Genomic DNA, 25,685 nt, shown 5'->3' with positions numbered 1-25,685 from the left:
TTCCAATTTCATCCATGTCCCTACAAAGGACATGAACTCATCATTTTTTATGGCTGCATAGTATTCCATGGTGTATATGTGCCACATTTTCTTAATCCGGTCTATGATTGTTGGACATTTGAGTTGGTTCCAAGTCTTTGCTATTGTGAATAGTGCCGCAATAAACATACATGTGCATGTGTCTTTATAGCAGCATGATTTATAGTCCTTTGGGTATATACCCAGTAATGGGATGGCTGGGTCAAATGGTATTTCTAGTTCTAGATCCCTGAGGAATCGCCACACTGACTTCCACAATGGTTGAACTAGTTTACAGTCCCACCAACAGTGTAAAAGTGTTCCTATTTCTCCACATCCTCTCCAGCACCTGTTGTTTCCTGACTTTTTAATGATCACCATTCTAACTGGTGTGAGATGGTATCTCATTGTGGTTTTGATTTGCATTTCTCTGATGGCCAGTGATGGTGAGCATTTTTTCATGTGTTTTTTGGCTGCATAAATGTCTTCTTTTGAGAAGTGTCTGTTCATGTTCTTCGCCCACTTTTTGATGGGGTTGTTTGTTTTTTTCTTGTAAATTTGTTTGAGTTCATTGTAGATTCTGGATATTAGCCCTTTGTCAGATGAGTAGGTTGCAAAAATTTTCTCCCATTTTGTAGGTTTCCTGTTCACTCTGATGGTAGTTTCTTTTGCTGTGCAGAAACTCTTTAGTTTAATTAGATCCCATTTGTCAATTTTGGCTTTTGTTGCCATTGCTTTTGGTGTTTTAGACATGAAGTCCTTGCCCATGCCTATGTCCTGAATGGTAATGCCTAGGTCTTCTTCTAGGGTTTTTATGGTTTTAGGTCTGATGTTTAAGTCTTTAATCCATCTTGAATTAATTTTTGTATAAGGTGTAAGGAAGGGATCCAGTTTCAGCTTTCTACATATGGCTAGCCAGTTTTCCCAGCACCATTTATTAAATAGGGAATCCTTTCCTCATTGCTTGTTTTTGTCAGGTTTGTCAAAGATCAGATAGTTGTAGATATGCGGCGTTATTTCTGAGGCCTCTGTTCTGTTCCATTGATCTATATCTCTGTTTTGGTCCCAGTACCATGCTGTTTTGGTTACCGTAGCCTTGTAGTATAGTTTGAAGTCAGGTAGCGTGATGCCTCCAGCTTTATTCTTTTGGCTTCAGATTGACTTGGCGATGTGGGCTCTTTTTTGGTTCCATATGAACTTTAAGGTAGTTTTTTCTAATTCTGTGAAGAAAGTCATTGGTAGCTTGATTTTTTTTTTTTTTTTTTTTTTTTTTTTTTTTTTTGAGACAGAGTCTCACTCTGTTGCCCAGGCTGGAGTGCAATGGTGTGATCTCGGCTTCTGCAACCTCCACCTCCCGGGTTCAAGCAATTCTCCTGCCTCAGCCTCCTGAGTAGCTGGGACTACAGGCTTGTGCCACCATACCTGGCTAATTTTTGTAATTTTAGTAGAGACAGGTTTTCACCATATTGGCCAGGCTGGTCTTGAACTCCTGACCTCATGATCCTCCTGCCTTGGCCTCCCAAAGTGCTGGGATTACAGGTGTGAGCCACCGTGCCCAGCTGAGATATTTTGATGTAGGCATACAGTATGTAATAATCACATCAGGGTAAATGGGGTATTCATCACCTCAAGCATTTATCATTTCTTTGTGTTATAAACATTCCAATTATACTTTAGTTATTTAAAAATATACAGTAGATTATTGTTGATTGTAGTCACCCTGTTGTACTATCAAAGACAAGATCTTATTCATTCCATCTAATTATGTTTTTGTACCTATTAACCATGCCCACTTTTACCCACCCACCCCCACCTTCTTTCCAGCCTCTGGTAACTTACATCATTCTATTTTCTGTCATCATGAGTTCAATTGTTTTGATTTTTAGTTCTCACAAATGCATGAGACAATGGGAAGTTTGTCTTTCTGTGCCTGGCTTATTTTTCTTATCATAATGTCCTCCAGTTCCATCCATGTTGTTGCAGATGACAGGACTCTTTTTTTCTGTGGCTGAATACTACTCCACTGTGTATATGTACCACATATTCTTTTTTTTTTTTTTTTTATGTGTGTGTGTGAGATGGAGTTTCACTCTTGTTGTCTAAGCTGGAGTGCAATGGCACAATCTTGGCTCACCTCAACCTCCACCTCCGGGATTCAAGAGATTCTCCTGCCTCAGCCTCCCGAGTAGCTGGGATTACAGGCATGTGCCATCATGCCTGGCTAATTTTGCATTTTTAGTAGAGATGGGGTTTCTTCATGTTGGTCAGGCTGGTCTCGAACTCCCAACCTCAGGTGATCCACCCGCCTCGGCCTCCCAGAGTGCTGGAATTACAGGCGTGAGCCACCGTGCCTGGTCACGTACCACATATTCTTTATCCATTCGTCTGTTGATGAATGGATAAAGGTTGTTTCCAAATCCTGGCTATTGTGAATAGTGCTGCAGCAAGCATGGGGGTACAGGTATCTCTTTGATATACCGATTTCCTTTCTTTTGGTTATATATACCTAGCAGTATGATTGATGGATCATATGGTAGCTCTATTTTTAGTTTTTTGAGGAACCTCCACGCTGTTCTCCATAGTGGCTATACTAATTTATATTCCCACCAACAGCATACAAGTGTTCCCTTTTCTCCACATCCTCACCAGCATTTCTTATAGCCTGTCTTTTGGATAAAAACCATTTTAACTGTGGTGAGATGATATCACATTGTAGTTTTGATTTGCCTTTCGCTGACAATCAGTAATATTGAGCACCTTTTCATATATCTGTTTGCCATTTGTATGTTGTCTTCTGAGAAATGCCTATTCAGATCTTTTACCCTCCCTTTTTTTTTTTTTTGCCTCAAAAAGTGACGTTTATTCAAGGAAAAAAATTACAAGATGTCCATCCCTTGGCTCTCTTTCCTTCCGCCTCCTGCTGCTCCTCAGTTTCCCAAGAATGAATCCTGGCTGGGGCTAGGTAGCAGGATAGCCCCTCAGATGAGGTCAGCAACATTGAGGGCCATCTCCTCAATGGAGGTATTGTATAAGGTCTCAGTTTCTTAAAGAGTCCTGTTGTCTTCTTCTGTTACCATGTTAATAGCCACACCCTTATGGCCAAACCGTCCACCTCGACCAATTCTGTGGATACAGTTTTCCCTGTTGGTGGGAAGGTCACAGTTGATAACTGAAGAAACCTGCTGCACATGAATGCCTCTGGCTGCAGGTCAGTGGTAATCAATACTCTGTGAGAGCCAGAACAAAACTCCCTCATGATCACATTTCATTCTTTTGTTCCATATCTCCATGCATGGCAGAGACAGTGAAGTCCCAAGCATGCATCTTCTCAGTGAGCCAATCCACTTTCATCTTTTTTTTTTTGAGACAGAGTCTTGCTCTGTCACCCAGGCTGGAGTGCAGTGGTGCGATCTCGGCTCACTGCAAGTTCCTCCTCCCGGGTTCATGCCATTCTCCTGCCTCAGCCTCCCAGTAGCTGGGACTACAGGCACTTGCCACCATGCCCGGCTAATTTCTTTTTGTATTTTTAGTAGAGATGGGGTTTCACCATGTAAGCCAGGATGGTCTGGATCTCCTGACCTCGTGATCTGCCTGCCTTGGCCTCCCAAAGTGCTGGGATTACAGGCGTGAGCCACTGCACCCAGCCGAGCCAATCCACCTTCTTTCCAGTATTGATGAAGATGACTGCCTAGGGTGACAATCAGGGTTTTATACAAGTCACACAGTGTGGTCAGTTTCCACTCCTCATGTTCCACATTGATGTAGAATTGGTGGACCCCCTCCAGGGTCAACTCTTCCTTCTTGACAGGAATCCAAATGGGGTCCCTCATGAACTTCTTGGTCACCTCAAGCACATCAGAAGGCCTTGTGGCTGATAGCAAAACCACCTGGGTGTTGCTGTTGAGCTTTTGGAATATGTCATAGATTGAGTCCTTGAATCCATGGCTTAACATTTCATCAGCTTCGTCCAGTACAAACATCTTGATGTATTTGGGAGACAGGTATCTCTGGTTAAGCATATCAGACATATGGCCAGGGGTACCCACGATGATATGGGGAACTTCCATCTGTAGTTTCTGCATCTCAGCATTGCACGTTGGTGCCCCCAATACAGCCATGACAGGAGGCACCCATGTAGTCTCCTAGTGTCATGACCACCTTTTCTATCTTTTGAGCCAATTATCAAGTGGATGCTGGGACCAAGGTGTGGGTAGCCTTTAGATCTAATTCAATCTACTGCAGAATTGATATGGCAAAAGTGGCCATTTTCCCATTCCCAGATAGGGCTTGAGTGATCACATCATATTCCTTGATACAAGAAGAATGGCTCGCTGCTGGATGGCAGAGGACTTCTCAAAACCATAGGCATAGATGCCATGGAGGAGGGATTCCAAGAGGTTCATATCATCAAAACTGTCAACAATCTCATTTCAGTTTCTCTCAATGATGCCTTCAGGCTCCATCTCATCGGGACCATTGTCTCTGGATCAGAAATACTCACTCTTGGCCGGGCGCGGTGGCTCATGCTTATAATCCCAGCACTTTGGGAGGCTGAGGCGGGCAGATCACGAGGTCAGGAGTTCGAGACCAGCCTGGCCAACATGGTGAAACCCCATCTCTACTAAAAATACAAAAGTTAGCTGGGCGTGGTAGCCCATGCCTGTAATCCCAGCTACTCAGGAGGCTGAGACAGGAGAATCACTTGAATCTGGGAGGCAGAGTTTACAGTGAGCCAAGATCATGCCACTGCACTCCAGCCTGGGTGACAGAGCAAGACTCCGCCTTAGAAAAAAAAAAAGAAAAGAAATACTCACTCTCAGACATGATTCTTAGAAACTCTCTTTTGCCCGTTTTTACATCAGATTATTAGATTTTTTTTCCTATTGAGTTGTTTGAGCTCTTTATATATTGTTATTAATCCCTTGTTAGATTGACAGTTTGTCACTGTTTTCTCCCATTCTGTGGGTTGTCTCTTCACTTTGTTGACTGTTTCCTTTGCTGTGCAGAAGCTTTTTAACTTGATGTGATCCCATTTGTCCATTTTGCTTTGGTTGCCTTTGCTTGTGGGGTATTACTCAAGAAATCTTTGTGCCCAGACCAATGTCTTGGAGATTTTCCCCAATGTTTTTGTTTGTTTGTTTGTCTTAGTATTTCTTTTAGTAGTTTCATAGTTTGAGGTCTTAATTTGAATTTTTTTTTGTATTATTATACTTTAAGTTCTAGGGTACATGTGCATAATGTGAAGGTTTGTTACATAGGTATACATGTGCCATGTTGGTTTGCTGCACCCATTAACTCATCATTTACAATAGGTATTTCTCCTAATGCTATCCCTCCCCCTGCCCCCCACCCCATGACAGGCCCCTGGATGTGATGTTCCCCGCCCTGTGTCCAAGTGTTCTCATTGTTCAATTCCCACCTATGAGTGAGAACATGCAGTGTTTGGTTTTCTATCCTCGTGATAGTTTGCTCAGAATGATGGTTTCCAGCTGCATCCATGTCCCTGCAAAGGACATGAACTCATCCTTTTTTATGGCTGCATAGTATTCCATGGTGTATATGTGCCACATTTTCTTAATCCAGTCTATCATTGATGGACATTTTGGTTGGCTCCAAGTCTTTGCTATTGTGAATAGTGCCACAATAAACATACGTATGCATGTGTCTTTATAGTAGCATGATTTATAATCCTTTGGGCATTTATCTAGTAATGGGATCACTGGGTCAAATGGTATTTCTAGTTCTAGATCCTTGAGGAATTGCCACACTGACTTCCACAATGGTTGAACTAGTTTACACTCCCACTAACAGTATAAAAGCGTTCCTATTTCTCCACATCCTCTTCAGCATCTGTTGTTTCCTGACTTTTTAATGATTGCCATTCTAACTGGCGTGAGATGGTATCTCATTGTGGTTTTGATTTGCATTTCTCTGCTGACCAGTGATGATGAGCATTTTTTCATGTGTCTGTTGGCTGCATAAATGTCTTCTTTTGGGAAGTGCGTATTCATATCCTTTGCCCACTTTTTGATGGGGTTGTTTTTCTCTTGTAAATTTGTTTAAGTTCTTTGTAGATTCTGGATATGAGCCCTTTGTCAGATGGACAGATTGCAAAAATTTTCTCCTATTCTGTAGGTTACCTGCTCACTCTGATGGTAGTTTCTTTTGCTGTGCAGAAGCTCTTTAGTTTAATTAGATCCGATTTGTCTATTTTGGCTTTTGTTGCCATTGCTTTTGGTGTTTTAGTCATGACGTCCTTGCCCATGCCTATGTCCTGAATGGTATTTCCTAGGTTTTCTCCTAGGGTTTTTATGGTTTTAGGTCTAAGATTTAAGTCTTTAATCCATCTTGAATTAATTTTTGTATAAGGTGTAAGGAAGGGATCCAGTTTCAGCTTTCTACATATGGCTAGCCAGTTTTCCCAGCACCATTTATTAAATAGGGAATCCCTTCCCCATTTTTTGTTTTTGTCAGGTTTGTCAAAGATCAGATGGTTGTAGATGTGTGGTGTTATTTCTGAGGCCTCTGGTCTATTCCATTGGTCTATATCTCTGTTTTGGTCCCAGTACCATGCTGTTTTGGTTACTGTAGCCTTGTAGTATAGTTTGAAGTCAGGTAGCATGATGCCTCCAGCTTTGTTCTTGTTGCCTAGAATTGTCTTGGCAATGCGGGCTCTTTTTTGGTTCCATATGAACTTTAAAGTAGTTTTTTCCAATTCTGTGAAGAAAGTCATTGGTAGCTTGATGGGGATGGCATTGAATCTATAAATTACCTTGGGCAGTATGGCCATTTTCACGATATTGATTCTTCCTATCCATGAGCATGGAATGTTCTTCCATTTGTTTGTATCCTCTTTTATTTCGTTGAGCAGTGGTTTGTAGTTCTCCTTGAAGAGGTCCTTCACATCCCTTGTAAGTTGGATTCCTAGGTATTTTATTCTCTTTGAAGCAATTGTGAATGGGAGTTCACTCATGATTTGGCTGTTTGTCTGATATTGGTATATAGGAACGCTTGTGATTTTTGCATATTGATTTTGTGTCCTGAGACTTTGCTGAAGTTGCTTATCAGCTTAAGGAGATTTTGGGCTGAGATGAGGGGGTTTTCTAAATATACAATGATGTCATCTGCAAACAGGGACAATTTGACTTCCTCTTTTCCTAATTGAATACCCTTTATTTCTTTCTCTTGCCTGATTGCCCTGGCCAGAACTTCTAACACTACGTTGAATAGGAGTGGTGAGAGAGGGCATTCTTGTCTTGTGCCAGTTTTCAAAGGGAATGCTTCCAGTTTTTGCCCATTCAGTATGATATTGGCTGTGGGTTTGTCATAGATAGCTCTTATTATTTTGAGATATGTTCCATCAGTACCTAATTTATTGAGAGTTTTTAGCATGAAGGGCTGCTGAATTTTGTCAAAGGCCTTTCCTGCATCTATTGAGATAATCGTGGTTTTTTTGTTGTTGTTGGTTCTGTTTATGTGATGGATTATGTTTATTGATTTGCGATGTTGAACCAGCTTTGCATCCCAGGGATGAAGCCAACTTGATCATGGTGGATAAGCTTTTTCATGTGCTGCTGGATTCAGTTTGCCAGTATTTTATTGAGGATTTTCGCGTCCATATTCGTCAGGGATATTGGTCTAAAATTCTCTTTTTTTGTTGTGTCTCTGCCAGGCTTTGGTATCAGGATGATGCTGTCCTCATAAAATGAGTTAGGGAGGATTCCCTCTTTTTCTATTGATTGGAATCGTTTTAGAAGGAATGGTACCAGCTCTTCTTTGTACCTCTGGTAGAATTCGGCTGTGAATCCATCTGGTCCTGGACTTTTTTTGGTAGGCTATTAATTATTGCCTCAATTTCAGAGCCTGTTATTGGTGTATTCAGAGATTCAGCTTCTTCCTGGTTTAGTCTTGGGAGGGTGTATGTGTCTAGGAATTTACCCATTTCTTCTACATTTTCTAGTTTATTTGTGTAGAGGTGTTTATAGTATTCTTTGATGGTAGTTTGTATTTCTGTGGGATCGGTGGTGATATCCCCTTTATCATTTTTTATTGCGTCTATTTGATTCTTCTTTCTTTTCTTCTTTATTAGTCTTGCTAGCAGTCTATCAATTTTGTTGATCTTTTCAAAAAACCAGCTCCTGGATTCATTGATTTTTTTGAAGGGCTTTTTGTGTCTCTATCTCCTTCAGTTCTGCTCTGATCTTAGTTATTTCTTGCCTTCTGCTAGCTTTTGAATTTGTTTGCTCTTGCTTCTCTAGTTCTTTTAATTGTGATGTTAGGGTGTTGATTTTAGATCTTTCCTGCTTTCTCTTGGGGGCATTTAATGCTACAAATTTCCCTCTACAGACTGCTTTAAATGTGTCCCAGAGATTCTGGTACGTTGTGTCTTTGTTCACATTGGTTTCAAAGAACGTCTTTATTTCTGCCTTCATTTCGTTATTTACCCAATAGTCATTCAGGAGCAGGTTGTTCAGTTTTCATGTAGTTGTGTGGTTTTGAGTGAGTTTCTTAATCCTGAGTTCTAATTTGATTGCACTGTGGTCTGAGAGACAGTTTATTGTGATTTCTGTTCTTTCACATTTGCTGAGGAGTGCTTTACTTCCAACTATGTTGTCAATTTTGGAATGAGTGTGATGTGGTGCTGACAAGAACGTATATTCTGTTGATTTGGGGTGGAGAGTTCTGTAGATGTCTATTAGTTCTGCTTGGTGCAGAGCCGAGTTTAAGTCCTGGATATCCTTGTTAACCTTCTTAACCTTCCCCCATTTGTCATTTACTTTTTGACCCTCTTTAATGTTTTTTTGTATTGCTAACATTATAAATTTTTATATAGGTAAATTTATTAATGTCTTCTTTGTGTTTTCTGAATATTTATGACATGCCTTGAAAGATTTTTCCCGCTGCAAGACAATAAGAAAATACTACACATGTTGTTTTCTTTTTGTTGTTATTGCTTGTATTACTTTACTTTTGACATTGACATCTTGTTTTGGTCTGGAATTTGTATTGGAGTAAGGCATGAGAAAGGATTCAGCTTTATTTTTTCAGGTAGCTTGACAGATCCTCCAGTTTTGTTTATAGGCTGGCTAGTCCAATTTTTTCCTCATCGATTTGAGTTCTTAGAATTGAATATTGATTGGGAGGTTATCTCTTCTGTTTCTCAAGAAATGCACAGTTTATCTAGAACTACTTGCTGCAGTATGTAGCTAATGAGCACTTGAAATGTTACTAGTTTGACTTGAGATATGGTTTTACGTGTAAATATACACTGCATTTCAAAGGCTTAGTTTTTTTAAAATGTGGAGAATCTCAATAATTTTGTTTGCATGTTAAAATAACTTTATGGAGATATTGGATTAAATAAGATATTAAAATTAACTTCACCTATTTCTTTTTACCTTTTAAAATATAGATACTGGAAAAATTTTAATTACATATGTGAGTCATATTACATTTCTGTTAGACAGTGCTTCTCTAGAACAAGGGTCAACAAACTACCTGTTTTTGTATGACCTGTGAGCTTAAGGATTTTTTTTTACATCTTTAAGGAATTATACGTGGCACACACATCTCTTTACAAAAAACGTATGTTGACTCCTGCTCCAAAATAGCCCACAGAATTGCTCATTTTGCTTTGAGACATCCGGTGACAAGGGAGGCAGTTTATTTCAGAAGTCTTTATATTTGTAGGCCTAGTTAGTTATTACATGTTTCCCTCTATTGTGTCAAATGCTTCCCTGCAATCTTTACTCCTTAGTCAATAATGTCTTATAAAGTAAGACAGAATAAGTCATCATTGTGACATCTAACTCTAGATACTTAAAGGACTATCAGTTTCTCTTTCCAAGCTAAATATTTTTATTTTCTCACTTATATGTTATGTCTAATAGTTTCTGGATCAGCATTCTTCTTTTCTGCCTTCTTCGTGTATATGCCATATTTTACAACATCCTACTTAAATTGTTAACTGAGAATTGAAGAGAATGTTAGGGTTGGTCAGAGCAGTATGGAGTTTAGCACCTCTGCAGCCTCCATAGATAGCTCTTGGTACACTCCAAAATAACAGCATTAAATATAGAACTATAGTACATTAGTGCTGGTGCCCTCATTTTATAGCTGAGGTTAGGTGTTGAGATGGACCAGTGAGAGCTATGCCAAGAAGAGAATCTGATCTCCTGATTCTGGTCCTCAGGCTTGCGTCCTCAGAGAGCAGATTGCCTTCTTGGTGATTGGGGTCAGGGAAGAGAAATAATTATTAGACTATTGGCTCCTGTTGTGTTTTGCTCTCAGCTAAAGTCTGAAGGTTGATGACCTATTTGGGCAGAGCCTAAAGATATTTGATGTTATTCCAATGTTAAGAATATCTACATTGTTCACCTCAAACTGTTCAGTGCCTTCTTAATAGTACCCCCTCTTGCTGATAATAATTTTTCTTAGGTCACCTCTCATTGGCCATTAGGTAAAGTTTGTTTGGCTGTATTAGGCTTATGTGTAACTAGAAAGGAAAACATGAACCATCCACTATTCAGCCCTTTAGCCTTTCTCAGATAGTGTATATGTAGTGAAATAGAATCATCTGTTCATCCAGCAAGTTTACCTTGGTGCAGATTTGAAGTAGGGTTTGTAAAAGCATGACCATTTTCAGTGGATTGTTAAGAGCTTAAAATCCACATAGATAGACCTCAGTTGGTGGCAAAAAAAAAAAAAAAAAAAAAAAAGCCACATAGGGAAAGAATGGCCAGGTGGCCAGATACATGGACTGTCTCGTTGCGTGTTTTTGAGCTAGCAGAGTGGGAGGCCATGCAGACTTCAGCTCTTTCAGCGCAAGGGCCATTAAGACATTTAATGACCCATTGAGGATATACAGAGTCTTATGGATCAGTTTGTCTGTGGACCACAAGTAAGGAAATGGTTGCCCTTAGAACACCACTGAGACCATGGAAGGCGAAGGAAGGCATAAAAGTCGCAGTGTTTGTTTTCATGACTTGGTCCTGGACCTCACAAACTTATAGTCCTATGGGGGAGATAAGAAATTAATCAGATAGTCACAGAAGTAAACATGATTACAAACTGATAAGTTCTCTGAAGGAAAAATAGAGTGCAGTAGTAGAGACTCTAAAAAGGGGGCATCAGTTTAGATTGGGAGTATGGAGAGAGCTTGTTTGAGAAAATGGCATTTAAGCAGACCTGAAAATTGAGGAGTTAGCTAGAACATGTAGGGAAGCAAATTCCAAGCAGAGGGCTATCATGCAGGGAGAACTAAGTATGAAAAAAAGGCTTCAGTGCCTTTGGAGAAATGAAGGAAGTGTGGCTGTAATTTGTTTTTTGTTTGTTTGGAGACAGGGCCACACTCTGTCACCCAGGCTAGAGTGCAGTAGTACAGTCATGGCTCACTGCAGCCTTGACTTCCAGGGCTCAAGCAGTCCTCCTGCCTTAGCCTCCTGAGTAGCTGCACTCACTACCATGCCTGGCTTATTTTTTATTTTTATTTTTTGTGGAGACAGAGTCTTGCTCTGTTGCCTGGGCTGTTCTCAAACTCCTGGGCTCAAGCGATGCTCTCACTTCAGCCTCCCAAAGTGTTGGGATTACAGGCGCGAGCTACCATGCGCAACAGGGATGTTGTGAGGTAGAAGAAAAGTGAAAGAGCCTTGAAGGATTTTTTTTCTCCTAAATTGATCTAGTCTCCCAGAGAGAGTAGATATGAAGGCCCTCTTGTCAGTTACATGATCCCAGTATTTTCTATTGTTATTCTAATTGTAGACCTTGGTATTATAATGAAGTAGTAGAACCAGAACAAAGCAATCTGGTTCTCTTTGAACATGTTATTTTATAAACAATAAGAATAATCCCAGCAGAACAGCAGAACCAACCATCATTTTTCTATCTCCTTCCAGTCTTTTTGTTATGTAGGTCATAGGGGTTTGTTATACAGATTATTTGGTCACCCAGGTATTAAGCCTAGTGCCCATTAGTTATTTTTCCTGATCCTCTCCCTCCTCCCACCCTCCACCCTCCGATAGGCCCCAGTGTCTATTGTGTCTGTTGTTCCCCTCTATGTGTCCATGTGTTCTCATCATTTAGCTCCCATGTATAAGTGAGAACATGTGGTATTTGGTTTTCTGTTCACTGCTTTGCTAAGGATAATAGCCTCGAGCTCCATCTGTGTTCCTGCAAAGGACATAATCTTGTTCTTTTTAATGATTGTGTACTATTCCATGGTATATATGTACCACGTTTTCTTTATCCAGTCTACCATTGATAGGCATTTAGGTTGATTCCATGTCTTTGCTATTGTGAATAGTGCTGCAGTGAACACACATGTTCATGTGTCTTTATGATAGAACGATTTATGTTCCTTTGAGTATATACCCAGTAATGGGTTTGCTGGCTCAAATGGTAGTTGTTTTTAGGTCTTTGAGGAATTGCCACACTGTTTTCCACAATGGCTGAACTAATTTACACTCCCACCAGCAGTGTATAAGCGTTCCTTTTTCTGTGCAACCTCACCAGCACCTGTTATTTTTTGACTTTTTAGTAATAGCCATTCTGACTAGTGTGAGATGGTATCTTATTGTGATTTTTATTTGCATTTCTCTAATGATCAGCGATATTGAGCTTTTTTTCATATGTTTGTTGGCTGCATGTGTGTCTTATGAAAAGTGTCTGTTCATGTCCTTTGCCCACTTTTTAATGCAACTATTTTTTTCTTATAAATTTGTTGAAGTTCCTTACAGATGCTGGATATTAGACCTTTGTCAAATGCATAGTTTGCAAAAATTTTCTCTCACTCTGTAGGTTGTCTGTTCACTCTTTTGATAGTTTCTTTTGCTATGCAGAAGCTCGTCAGTTTAATTAGTTCCCAATTTTCGTATTTTTAAAGAGGCCACCTTTCAAGGAGTTTGTACCATAACTGACTTGCTTTTTGGTCATCTAGGCCAAGCTTATCCAATCTGTTGCCCACAGGCCACATGCAGCTCAGGAAAAATTTGTATACTTTCTTAAAACATTATGTTTTTTATTTTTGCTATTTTTTTTTTAGCCTATCAGCTATCAGTGTTACTATATTGTATGTGTGGCCCAAGACAATTCTTCTTCAAGTGTGGCCCAGGGAAGCCAAAAGATTGGATACTTCTGAAGGGTTATTAGAAGTAATGCTTCTGTTGATATATTTTTGTACGTGGCCTTCTCTTTCAGATTATTTTCTGTAGGATAAATTTTGTGAAGGTTACTTAACCACAGTTAAAATAAATGAAAATATTAATGACTCCAGATTTGCTATTATATGGCTTCCCAAAGCAATTTTCTTTATGAAGTTTTTGCTAATTTGGACATCTGTATCAAATGTTGTGCTTAGTTTCAAGTCAGATAAATGGTACATTGTGGTTGTGAACTTACCTTTTTGCTTCTGTGTTTGGTGTATAGTGCACCCCTGAAGAACCCAGGGGCCACATTGGTATGAGTCTTGTACTTGAAGAGTTTTAAATCTTTTCCTCTTAGGTCTCATCTGTTGAATTTTGGGTGTTTTCTAACATTAGCTCCTATCATTCTCTCCCTTACCCACTATGGCCACACTGACTACTTTGCTATTCTTTGAACAAGACAACTGAGGCCTCTGGGGGGCCTTAGTACTTCCTTTTTTCTGAAGCCCTCTTCCCCCATTTCTTATTTGTTTGTTCATTTCGAGACAGAGTCTCGCTTTGTTGCCCAGGCTGGAGTGCAATGGCACAGTCTTGGCCTACTGCAACCTCCACCTCCTAGGCTCAAGCTATTCTCATGCCTCAGCCTCCCAAGTAGCTGGGATTACAGCTGTGTGCTACCACACCTGGCTGATTTTTAGTATTTTTTAGTAGAGATGGGGGTCTCACCATATTGCCCAGGCTGGTCGTGAACTCTTGACCTCAGGTGATCCACCTGCCTCGGTCTCCCAAAGTGCTAGATTTACAGTCGTGAGCCACCACACCAGGCCTTCCCCCACATTTCTAAATGGAGCACTTTCTCACTTAGACATTGCTCAAATGTCTAGCCCCTGTATCCTCTTTTTCTGTATTCCTCTTACTCGCATTTTCTGTCTACTTACTTATTTAGTTAGTAGAGATGGGGTCCAGGCTGGTCTTGAACTCTTGGCTTCAAGCAATCCTCCTGCCTTGGCCTCCCAAAATGCTAGGATTACAGATGTAAGTCACCATGCCTGGCCAATTTATTTCTTTTTTACCCTCATTTTATTTTTCTTTAAAATGCTTATTATGACCTGAAAAATTAGATGTGTTTTTCTGACTTTTTTTCCAGACTGCAATGTAAGTTTTATGAGTGCAGGGAATTTTTTATATTTTGTTCACTGCTCAATACCAAGTACTTTGCATGCTTGGCTCAATGACCTTCAGGTATCTATTAGACGAATGAATTGTATCCTGGCAAATGATGAGTTCATTACTTGATCCGAGAATAGAACCCACCACATTTTAGAGGTGGAAAGTTCCTTAAAGATTATCTCATTCTAGTGCAACCTTTATTTTAAACTGAGACTGAAAGAGGTGAAGTATCTTTTCATAAGAACACACAGCTTTTGTTAGACAGACTTGAACCTGACAGACCAATAGTTTATACTATTTTACCTGGTGGATAATAAAGTTATTTTTATTTGTTTTGCTCCTCTGTATGATTGGTGGAAAAGGAGGACAGGTTTAAGCTATATAATCTGATAGATAATGCTGTTATTTACAAGGCTGGATTTTATATTAAAATTAGCATCTTAAGCTATATGACCCAAGGTACATTTTAACATTTGAAAACGAAAGTGGTCCTTGGCTTTTTTCTGAGCCTTTGTGTTCTGTTTGTCATACTCACATAGCTGGAGTATTTCCAAAGAGGTGGTTTAGACTGGGGCTGTAGGTCTGAGCTGCCCTTTAGCCATAACTTAACCATGGAATTCTGCCTCGTGGATGATGCCACACTATTTCTGGACATGGGTGAACTGCTTGGTAGTTGAGTTATTTGACTGCAAGGATAAGTTCTTTTGTGCTACCTCAAATCGGGGGTGTGGTTATGAGTGACAAGGGGAGTCCAAGAACAGGAGCTATAATATAACCAGGTATCATGGAGGCTGTACTAGGGTGTGGCAAGCTGCAGGGATTTGAACAGTGGAAGTTACTAATTATCCGTTGTAATCTCCCACCATTGTCATGACTCAGTTTGTATAGTTTTCATATTTCTAGTTGAATTCCAGAGAGAGGGAATTTGATTGACCCAGTTCATTTTTTAACACCTAGCTGTGACATAGGTCATCCTAATGATAGGGCCCTAGAATCCTTGACTACTTAGTAAAAGAAGTTCTAGGGCCAGGTGTGGTGGTTCATGCCTGTAATCCAAGTACTTTTGGAGGCCGAGGCGGGTAGATCACTTGAGCCCAGGAGTTCAGACCAGTCTGGGCAACATGGTGAAACGCCATCTCTGCAAAAAATACAAAAATTAGCTGGGCATGGTGACATATGCCTGTAGTTCCAGCTACTTGGGAGGCTGCGGTGGGAGGATCACTTGAGCCTGGGGAGGTAAAGGCTGCAGTAAGCCGAGATTGTGCCACACTACACTCCAGCCTGGGCAACCGAGTGAGACCCTGTCTTAAAAAAAAAAAAAAAAAAAGTCTGTTTCCTTTAGCATGCAGCTGTGAATGAGGCCACTAGGAAGATAAGATGGACATGACAAGCTTGATGATAGATAGCATAACCTCCCTCATTGCCCACTGGGAAAATATTCCATCTCCAAAGTTGCTGTCACTGGAGCTACCAAAAAATGCCTGTCCACCCTGAGCCTTCTACCCCTTGTTCTGCACTAAGAGCTGATCCTGATACTGCAATAGCCTCACCTCTCATAGTGGGACAGAGAATATGGGCCCAGGGAAAGGAGCTGGCATCTGCTGTGCAATGAGCACAGCTGTGCTACCACTGTTGAGGCCTCTTGGGCAAAGGCAATGATGGCAGCCAGCTACAGATGTTGTACATGAGTTTGGCCATCTGGCTCTGAAACTGATTTCAGAAGCCAATGATGCTGGCAGTGGAATGGAGGAAGCTGTCATTCTCAGCTTACTTGGGCAGCTTACAGTGTCAGCTTCAGCAGTCTAGGGGCCCAGGGTCCAGGTGAACAGAAATAGTAATAGGCACACAGCTTTATACAAGAGTGACCAAACCCTTGTGCACTAATGATTCCCACCCACTTTTAGAAAAGTTTGTATTCCTGAATGGCTATTTCTGCTGGTGATTCTATACGTCCTCTGCACTGGCTAGGCTGGCTTGCCCTCTGGTGCTCTTGACCAAGGTCATGTAGTTGTGGAAGTTTATGCAATACCAGCATGGTTTGTGAACCTGGCACAAGCCAGGCCACGTACTATTCAGTTTGAACACAAGCCAGCTAGCTAAGGAGATCCTGCTTGAGGAACAAGGAAGAGGAATCTACTTTAAGTGGGCAAAAACAGGCCATTGTGGAGCTGCAGTGGGCTGCAGTGTAGCATTTATTTCTTTTTCCTTCAACTTGTCTAAATCTGGCTTTGGAAAGGAAAGTTTTCAAACTTCACATTTTTTCCCTTGTAGCATAACTTGAATGGAAATAAGTCAGTGTTGTTTTAGGCCAAATTCCAAGTTTTTCCACCTTCTGAGTTACGTAAACTGATCAAGTTGGGAAGCCAAGGGTTTTAGCCTGTATTTAACCTTTTGCAGTTCGTCATCTTTTGAGTAACATTCTGTCTTCCTTTAAAAAAAAAAAAAAATCAGGTCCTGGCTTATAGTGCTCACACTGTTTGGTGATTTATGAACCCTATATTTTAATATTTTACTTGATTGTGATTTTCATACCCAGGAAGGATTTTCTTGTAAAAACATGGAAACTGCATTGTGTGATAGCAAGGGTGGGCTTTTTGTTTTGTTTTGTTCTGTTTTGACAGATGGAGTCCATCTATCTTTGCTTTTAAAAGCTTAGCACACTCTCAGTTTACACTTTTATAAACACTTGTCTCTTCAGCATTGTATTGAAGATGAACTATAAAGTTAGTCTTTGCTTTCAAAGCATTTATAGTTTGAGGGACTGTACAGAAAGAAGTCATTAGGAATATATAGTCCACAAGACAAAGCTTGAGCAGCCACATAAATAACAGAAACATCTTGTTCAAGGTCACATAAGTACACACTGTGCTATGACCTGGCAGAGGTGATGGGATGGGGGGAAATGCTTGTTTAGTTCAGAGAAGTCATAACTCCTCCTGATGAGAACTTTTATTGAGGAAAAAATAGACTTTAGGAACTGAAATGGAAGGTGGAAATTTGGCAGACTGAGGCAGAGAGGATGTTTTAGAAGAGGGTATAGCTTGGGTTGGGACTTGCTGACAGTAGTTAGATAGGGCTAAGGCTGTGAGCAGGTGAGACCAACAGAGGATATGTTAATTGCAGAGTTAGGAATGGGAAGCCAGCTAGGAGGGTCTGGTGAAATTTTTTGAAAACTGAGAGCAAAGACCTGGGTTGTCTTTCAAAAGAGAATGGACCCACTTCAGTCTTGAGAAGAGTGGCACAGAAAAAACTCATTTGAAACAGCATTAAGAACTGATCAGAGGAATGTTAAAGTCCAGGGAGGAGAAGAAATTAAGACTATCAAAGCTCAGGCAGTATATGCACAAGGCCAGACTAGAGCTTCATCTGTCTGTAGGAGAGCATCACCTGGATTGAAACAGAGTTCCCCAGTTGTTTGCTGACTGAGGGAGTGTAACAAACAGGCAGTGGGGCATAAGCTAGGTTTGTGGACTCAGATGTGGGCATCAGCATTTACTAGCTATATGACATTGAGCAAGTAATTTAACCTTTAAGCCTCAGTTTACTTATCTGAGTTAATACTACTCGTTGGGTTGTTAAGAGGATTATGTGAGGCAGTGCGTGAAAGCACTAACACGATACTTAGGCTTTATTAGGTGTTGAATAATCTTAGCGTCCTTGCCTGTGACTTAAATGTAATGCTCAGTAATCATAAAATTACCCAACAAGTTTGACCAGTTCTCTCCCACACCCCCAGTCTGGTCTCAGTTTCCTTGGTCAGGTGCTTGTTTGAACTGACTGTGACTAGAACTGACAGATTGGCAGACTTCACAAGGACCTCTTTATATAGGGAATGTGTGATTATGTAAACAGCAGATTTTAAGTCCAAATGCCCCAGGTCACTGCCCTGGACTGCAAGACTTTGCTAAGAACACAGGAAGTAGATTACCAATTTTGAACTCTGAGGTGGTTCTACTCTGCCGGCTTGTTTTCTTGTCCATTCCCAACTATTCCCACCCCTACTGCCAAGCAACCAACCCACAAAGAAAGTTACTAGTGTCGTAGAAAACACAAAACAGGCTAGAATCAAGTCTCAGCCTCACACAGTAAATATTGTTAAAGAAATATGTTTAGTTCTGAATCTAAGCGGAGTGTTTAGGAATCCGTGCACTTAGGCAGTATCTATCTGCAGAGCTACCTCTACATTTTAACTTAGGTTAGTTGTTTCCCTTGGAATGTCTTCTCCGTGTTTTCAAGGTTTTCACCTATGTTGTACCATTAAGGTCTGGCCCCTGTGCCACCACCTGCAGAAAGCCTTTCCTGATTTCTCTATTCATGTCTTCTCTGAAAGTGATCTTTCTTCTTTCTGTGAAGTCCAACTTTTAAAAATATGTTTACAAAAATACTTCTTAGGATCATTAATGCATTGTTCCTAAGTCAGAGTTCTCTGTGAATTTATTCTATACAATCTTCTAGTGCTAGTATATAAACTCCTTAAGAACAAGAATTTGCTCGTGATAGTAGTCCCCTGCAGTGTGTAGATTACATAAGTGTTGAGTAAATCTTGGAGATCAGGTATCCTCATTCAAGAGGAAAATGAATAAGAAATCCAGTTCAGAGACCTACAGTGAGTGCTCTCCGCTGCAGGCAGGGATTGATGAGCTGCTTCAACTCTTACCACCCAGCACTCTCAATCCTATACTCTAACTAATGAACTCTGCTCACTGTTGTCCAAGTGAGTTGACCCTTTGGCCTTTCCATGCCGTGGCCTGTGCACCTTCCTTAACTTGGAATGCCCTTACTCTCTGGAAAAGTAATCAGCCTCACCTCTGGGTCAGATATAGCCTTTGCTCTTTGGTGTTCCCTGATGTTTGGACAAATCTGCTCCCTTTTTTTCTCCCCAGTGTCCTGTAGGACATACCTCCAACATAGTGCTTTTAATGTTGCTTATTAGTTATTTACAGTCTGATTTTTTCTGGATCAGGGTTCTTCTTTGGCTTGTTCATCTTTGCAACCTCAGTACTTAGCATCATACCTGGCATCTCCTAGATGTTTTTGGTACCCTTGAATTGAATCCAAAAAAAGTCTCCTGAGGCAAACCAGATAAGTCCTCTGACCTGAAAGACAAAGTCAGAGAGAATGTTTGGGACAGACTGCCTGTGCCAAAAAAAGTCTGAACTCAGGCAGCTCTGGCTAGAGCAGTGCCCTTTAGGTTTCTCTAGGAAGGTCACTGGTAATAGGAAGCCTGATTTTGTGAGAGGGGAGAGCTGCCTGTCTGTCCAGGCCATGGACCTTTCCTTCTAGGGTTGGTCTCAATCCAAAACCAGCCATTCCTTGGTCTGCCATTTTATGAATGCTGCAGTGGTTCAGGATACAGCTCCACAAGCTGAATTTTTTTTTTTCCATTTGTAGTTGGTACTTGAAACAAATACATCACTAATAGTATTAGTTGATTTTAAGAATTGTTGATTCCTTAAAAAAAAAAAAAAAACAACTACACATCTCTTTTTAGAATGGGAGACCTTGTAGTTTTTTTTTCCACAAATTTTTATTTAAAAAAATGTCAAACCTACAAAAAAGCTCTAAGAATAATACAGTGAACACCTATATAGCTTTCTTCTAGATTCACCAATTGTTAGCATTTTGCCACATTTGTGCGTGCATGCTCGCTCACGCGCTCTCTCTCTGTCTCTCTTTCTATTTTATATATATATATATATGATATATAATATATATATGTGTGTGTATTTCCCCAATAGCCATTTAAGAGTAAGTTGTAGGCCGGGCGCGGTGGCTCACGCCTGTAATCCCAGCACTTTGGGAGGCTGAGGCGGGTGGATCACCATGTCAAGAGATCGAGACCATCCTGGCCAACATGGTGAAACCTCGTCTCTACTAAAAATACAAAAAATTAGCTGGGTGTGGTGGCACGTGCCTGTAGTCCCAGCTAATCGGGAGGCTGAGGCAGGAGAATCGCTTGAACCCGGGAGGTGGAGGTTGCAGTGAGCTGAGATTGTGCCACTGCACTCCAGCCTGGGTGACAGAGCAAGACTCCATCTCAAAAAGAAAAAAAAAAAGTAAGTTGTAGGCTGGGCACAGTGGCTCATGCCTGTAATCCCAGCACTTTGGGAGGCTGAGGCGGGTGGATCACCTGAGGTCAGGAGTTTGAGACCAGTCTGGCCAACATGGCGAAACCCCATCTCTACTAAAAATATAAAAATTAGCCAGATGTGGTGGAACTTGCCTGTAATCCCAGCTACTTGGGAGGCTGAGGCAGGAGTATCACTTGAACCCAGGAGGCAGAGGTTGCAGTGAGCCGAGATCATGCCACTGCACTGCAACCTAGGCAACAGAGTAAGACTCCGTCTCAAAAAAAAAGAACTGTAGACTCTCATTCCTAAATATTTCAGCACATATCTCCTGAGAACAAGAAATATCCAGATTGTTTCAGTAATGTCCTTTACAGCAATTTGTTTTCTTTTGTTTTTTGTTTTTTGTTTTTTTTGAGACAGTCTCGCTCTGTCGCCCAGGCTGGAGTGCAGTGGCGCAGTCTTGGCTCACTGCAAGCTCTGCCTCCTGGGTTCTGGCCATTCTCCTGCCTCAGCCTCCCAAGTAGCTGGGACTACAGGCGCCTGCCACCACGCCCAGCCAATTTTTTGTATTTCTAGTAGAGACAGGGTTTCTCCGTGTTAGCCAGGATGGTCTCAATCTCCTGACCTTGTGATCCTCCTTCCTCGGCCTCCCAAAGTGCTGGGATTACAGGTGTGAGCCACCGCGCCCGGCCTAGCAATTTGGTTTTTTGTTTGTTTGTTTTTGTATTTTTAGTAGAGACAGGGTTTAACCGTGTTAGCCAGGATGGTCTCAATCTCCTGACCTCGTCATCTGCCCTCCTCGGCCTCCCAAAGTGCTAGGGTTACAGGTGTGAGCCACCGCACCCGGCCTAGCAATTTGTTTTTTTTTTTTTTTTTTGCTTGTTTTTTTTTTGTTGTTGTTTTTTTGTATTTTTAGTAGAGACAGGGTTTCACTGTGTTAGCCAGGATGGTCTCCATCTCCTGACCTCGTGATCCGCCTGCCTCAGCCTCCCAAAGTGCTGGGATTACAGGCGTGAGCCACCGCACCCGGCGCAATTTGTTTTTTTTTTTAAATCCAAGATCCACTCGAGATACAACAACTTGCACTTAGATTTTTTTCTTTAATGAGTATTTTAATTTAGTTTCAGAAAAAAATGGTGCATGACTTGGATGAGAAAGCATAAAATTAAGAGGGTTTTCTGGAAATGCAAGAAAAATAAGTAACCTTTAATATGTTCAATGATAATTTTCTGGATCTTCCTCTTGTGTCAATAGCTATATATATTTCTTCCTCAAAGCAGCTGCTCCAAGAACTAACTAGCCCTCTTTATCTGCCTCTAGCTGGGATAGACTAATTCCCCTCCACCCTCACCTCTCTTCTTTGAATAACACTGCATAGGTGTTAATGGCCTGGGCTCTCACCAATGAACAGAATTGTCCTTTAAGCCAGCAACCCACAGGCAGTGGGACCCAAAGCCTCACCCCCAGTCCCCAGGGCAGAAGCCACAGAGCTGGTATTGTTTCTACTGTCTCAGGAAGAAGGAGCCAAAAGCTGACCTTTGGCACAAATCAAAGCCCAATATGGAAAGAGAATAACTGCTTCTAGTCCCAGAGTAGGCAAGTTGTGGGCAAAAAACGGGAATTTTTGCAGCCACCCCATCTTTAGAAACAAGGGGAAAACTAGACCCTTTTCCACTCTTATGGTCTACAAGGTACTCTACTGCTCCAAGGGGATCTGAAAGTGCAAAAGGATCTAAACAAATAAGGAGAACTTTTCCCAGGCTGGAGATAAGAGTGACAAACAGAAAGATGGGTGAATGTAATAATGTGTAGGAATATGATGCTGGGAACCTCCATTCTTCATATGGCTGCCAGCCCTACAGAGGACAACACAGTAAGAACCAGGACAGCCACTCCAGACTGGTATAGCTGGGGAATCTTCAGGCCTTTTCCTAGGTCCCACATCAAGTGTCAGACCCCATTCCAGGTATGATACATGAGAGGGAAGACGAGTGCAAACTTAGCTGTGTGGATCAGTGCTGGCCCCAGACACAGGGACTTCACGAGCTCCAAATAAGACTCAAAGTTCCCAGGGAGTAACAGGGCTGACATGCCAAAAAGAGAGGCCCCTGCCCTCAAAGCAGTACCAGTGTCACGGTGGCAGATGGCCATCGCCATGGGAAGAGACCAACTGTAGATAGTGACGTGGGGAGATACAGGACGGTTTAAACCTGTGTTCTTATTCCAGAACTGCTCCATCTCTTGTTTGGCTGTGTTTCCCAAAGGAACAGCATTTCTGATACAGAGCTGAGGGCTAAAGTGGGCTTGGAGGCAATGTCGACCAACATGTCTCAGCAAGAGTGCAGCCATCTTGGGTTCCACATTTAGTTGTTACATCTCTTTAATCTCCCTTAATTTAGACAGTTCCCTAGGCTTTTTGTCTTTTATATCATTAGAAGAGTCCATGCCCATTGTTTTATAGAATATCCTTTAATATAGTTTTTGTGGGCTTTGTAGCAATTATATCTACACAGGCCTTAAATTATAGGACTAAAGCACCGGGTGACCACTTACTGCTATTAAAACAATGTCAGGCCGGGCACGGTGGCTCACACCTGTAATCCCAGCACTTTGGGAGGCCGGGGCGGGTGGATAACCTGAGGTCAGGAGTTCGATACCAGCCTGACCAACATGGTGAAACCCCGTTTCTACTAAAAATGCAAAAATTAGCCAGGTGTGGTGGTGCATGCCTGTAATCCCAGCTACTTGGTAGGCTGAGGCAGGAGAATCACCTGAACCCCGGAGGCAGAGGTTGCAGTGAGCCGAGATCGCACCATTGCACTCCAGCCTGGGCAACAAGAGCGAAACTCCATCTTGAAACAAAACAAAACAAAACAAAACAAAACAAAACAAAACAAAACAAAACAAAACTGTCAAATGGTCACTGTCATAAGGACATTTTAAAGGCAAGTTCTTTATTAGGGATATTTAAAAGTTTATCTTGCCATTTTTAGATGAGATGGTATAAATTAATGGGCTCTGGAAACTGATCTGGTTTAATTCCAGATTTCATTACTGGGTTTTAATTTGAGAATTCCCTTAACCTCTCCAAGCTTCATTTTCCTCATCTGTAAAATGGTAATAATAACTGTATTTACCTCATAGGGTTACTGTGAGGATAAAATGAGCTAACATGTAAAATATTTATTAGCAAAGTGCCTAGAACATTGTGAGCATTTAGTACCTGATAGTTGTGGTAGTAGAGTTGTTGATAATTTGTACTAGGTATCAAATATTAAAAAAAAAACATGAAAAATTATGTATTTAAGAGATCAGGAAGCTTTGTTTTTGAAAGGTAGCCAAGAACATTTTGGAGGTTGTTATACTTAATGTGTTCTCAGGTATTAAAAGAAAAAGATCACTGCTGGGCGCGGTGGCTCACACCTGTAATCCCAGCACTTTGGGAGGCTGAGGTGGGCGGATCATGAGGTCAGGAGATCGAGACCATCCTGGCTAACACCGTGAAACCCCGTCTCTACTAAAAATACAAAAAAATTAGCCGGGTGTGGTGGCGGGCACCTGTAGTCCCAGCTACTCGGGAGGCTGAGGCGGGAGAATGGCTTGAACCTGGGAGGCGGAACTTGCAGTGAGCCAAGATCACACCACTGCACTCCAGCATGGGCAACAGAGCGAGACTCCTTCTCAAAAAAAAAAAAAAAAAAAAAAAAAAAAGTCAGCCAGGCATGGTGGCTCATGCCTGTAATCCCAGCACTTTGGGAGGCTGAGGTGGGTGGATCATGAGGTGAGGAGTTCAAGACCAGCCTGGCCAAGATGGTGAAACCCCGTCTCTATTAAAAATACAAAAATTTGCCAGGTATGGTGGCGGGCACCTGTAATCCCAGCTACTCGGGAGGCTGAGGCAGAGAATTGCTTGAACCTGGGAGGCGGAGGTTGCAGTGAGCCGAGATTGCACCACTGCACTCCAGCCTGGGCGACAGAGTGAGACTCTGTCTCAAAAAGACAAAAAGAAAAAATATTTTAATTAAATTTACACTTCACACACCTGGCCAATGAAATGGAATTATCCTAATTAAGTTCCTTCCCAAACCTTGGTGTTCCTTTTTCTCCCAGAAAATTGCATTGATCAATTTAGGATTGTTGAAAAAAAATCCCTCAGTGTTCTACCCTTCTTCCCCAACCTGTTTGGCATCAGTGGGAAAGCAAGGAATTTTCGGCCATCCATTCTACCTGTAACTCAGGGTTGTGTTGGTGACAGTGACTAGGAACTGTTCCTGTTCCCTCCAGAGCCCTGTCTGCTTTCATAGACTGGCTTGGAGCTGAGGGCCTCTCATAGCTTGCCACATCACTGAAGCCCCCACATACTCCTCAGGTTACCATTTCTGAAACTGGAAGAGTTTTATAATCATATTATCTGTTACTGGGTCCGAGGGTAAGAGAGAGCAGAGGAAGTTGATAATTTTTTGGCCAAGTTTTTTTTTTTTTAATACCTTTCAAACTAATAGAGAAGCTCTGTTTATAGGCATAATTGGTTTTTACTTTAAAATATATTAAAATCAGAAAATAATACTACATCTGACATTCTTGTGGGGGAAATGGCTAATCATATATGAAAGCAGATATTCAGTCACTTTATTGTTTGTTTGCAGTAATATTCAGCCTGTCATTCAAGTAACTTTAATTAGGGGCTTTCTTCAGTATCTAGGTTACTTCTCTTTATTCACCAAATGCTTGCAAATGCAAAATAGAAAGTGCATATTATTAATTTGAATTCTAATGTTTGTAATGAGACCATATGCAAAAACTCAACTTTAATTTTATCTATTACAGAAATAATTGAAAATGCAGTAAAAGAAAAATCAATACTCACATGACTTCCTAGTTTATGAAACACCTTTTTATACATTATCTTACAACCTACATCTCTGTAAGGTAATTGGGACAAATATTTGGTTTCTTCATTTGACAGAGAAGAGAGCCAAGATTCAGAAATGTTAATATTCAAGTTCATGGTTCCACCACTTACTGGGTGATCTTGAACAAGTCGCTTAATCACTCTGTGTAATTTCCTTAAATATAAAGCAGAATTCAAAATAGGGCCTACTACATAGGGTGTGTGTGAAGATGAAATGAGTTAATGTCCACAAGGCACTTAGAACAGTGTCTGGTGCATAGTAAATCTCAACAAATGTTAGCTATTAGCTGTTATTATCACATAGCTACTAAATGTTAGGACTTGTACCCGAATCTAGACCTTCTGTCTCCTAGTCCAGAACACTTCCTAGTACCA

The 25,685-nt window shown here is 41.2% G+C and overlaps 2 protein-coding genes and 1 pseudogene across 16 annotated transcripts in view; 1 reads left to right on the top strand and 2 right to left on the bottom strand.

Moving 5' to 3' along the window:
* The window catches only part of CPEB3 (cytoplasmic polyadenylation element binding protein 3), a 243,816-nt gene that overhangs the window by 151,735 nt on the left and 66,396 nt on the right, over window positions 1-25,685 (top strand). The gene's annotated exons all lie outside the window — the stretch shown is intronic.
* Window positions 3,026-14,982, bottom strand: LOC109028446 (eukaryotic initiation factor 4A-I-like; annotated as a pseudogene).
* LOC101140424 (succinate dehydrogenase cytochrome b560 subunit, mitochondrial-like) lies at window positions 21,931-22,747 on the bottom strand. The gene is made up of 2 exons (XM_063709786.1): window positions 22,509-22,747; window positions 21,931-22,344 (listed from the first exon to the last, which is right to left on the bottom strand). The coding sequence occupies exons 1-2, from the start codon at window positions 22,745-22,747 to the stop codon at window positions 22,131-22,133; spliced, it is 453 nt and encodes a 150-aa protein (XP_063565856.1). The 3' UTR covers window positions 21,931-22,130.

The sequence above is a fragment of the Gorilla gorilla genome, chromosome 8 (assembly GCF_029281585.2).
Source record: "Gorilla gorilla gorilla isolate KB3781 chromosome 8, NHGRI_mGorGor1-v2.1_pri, whole genome shotgun sequence".
NCBI lineage: Eukaryota > Metazoa > Chordata > Mammalia > Primates > Hominidae > Gorilla > Gorilla gorilla.
Note: the sequence above shows the minus strand (reverse complement) of the source record. Positions and strands in the feature narration are given on the sequence as shown.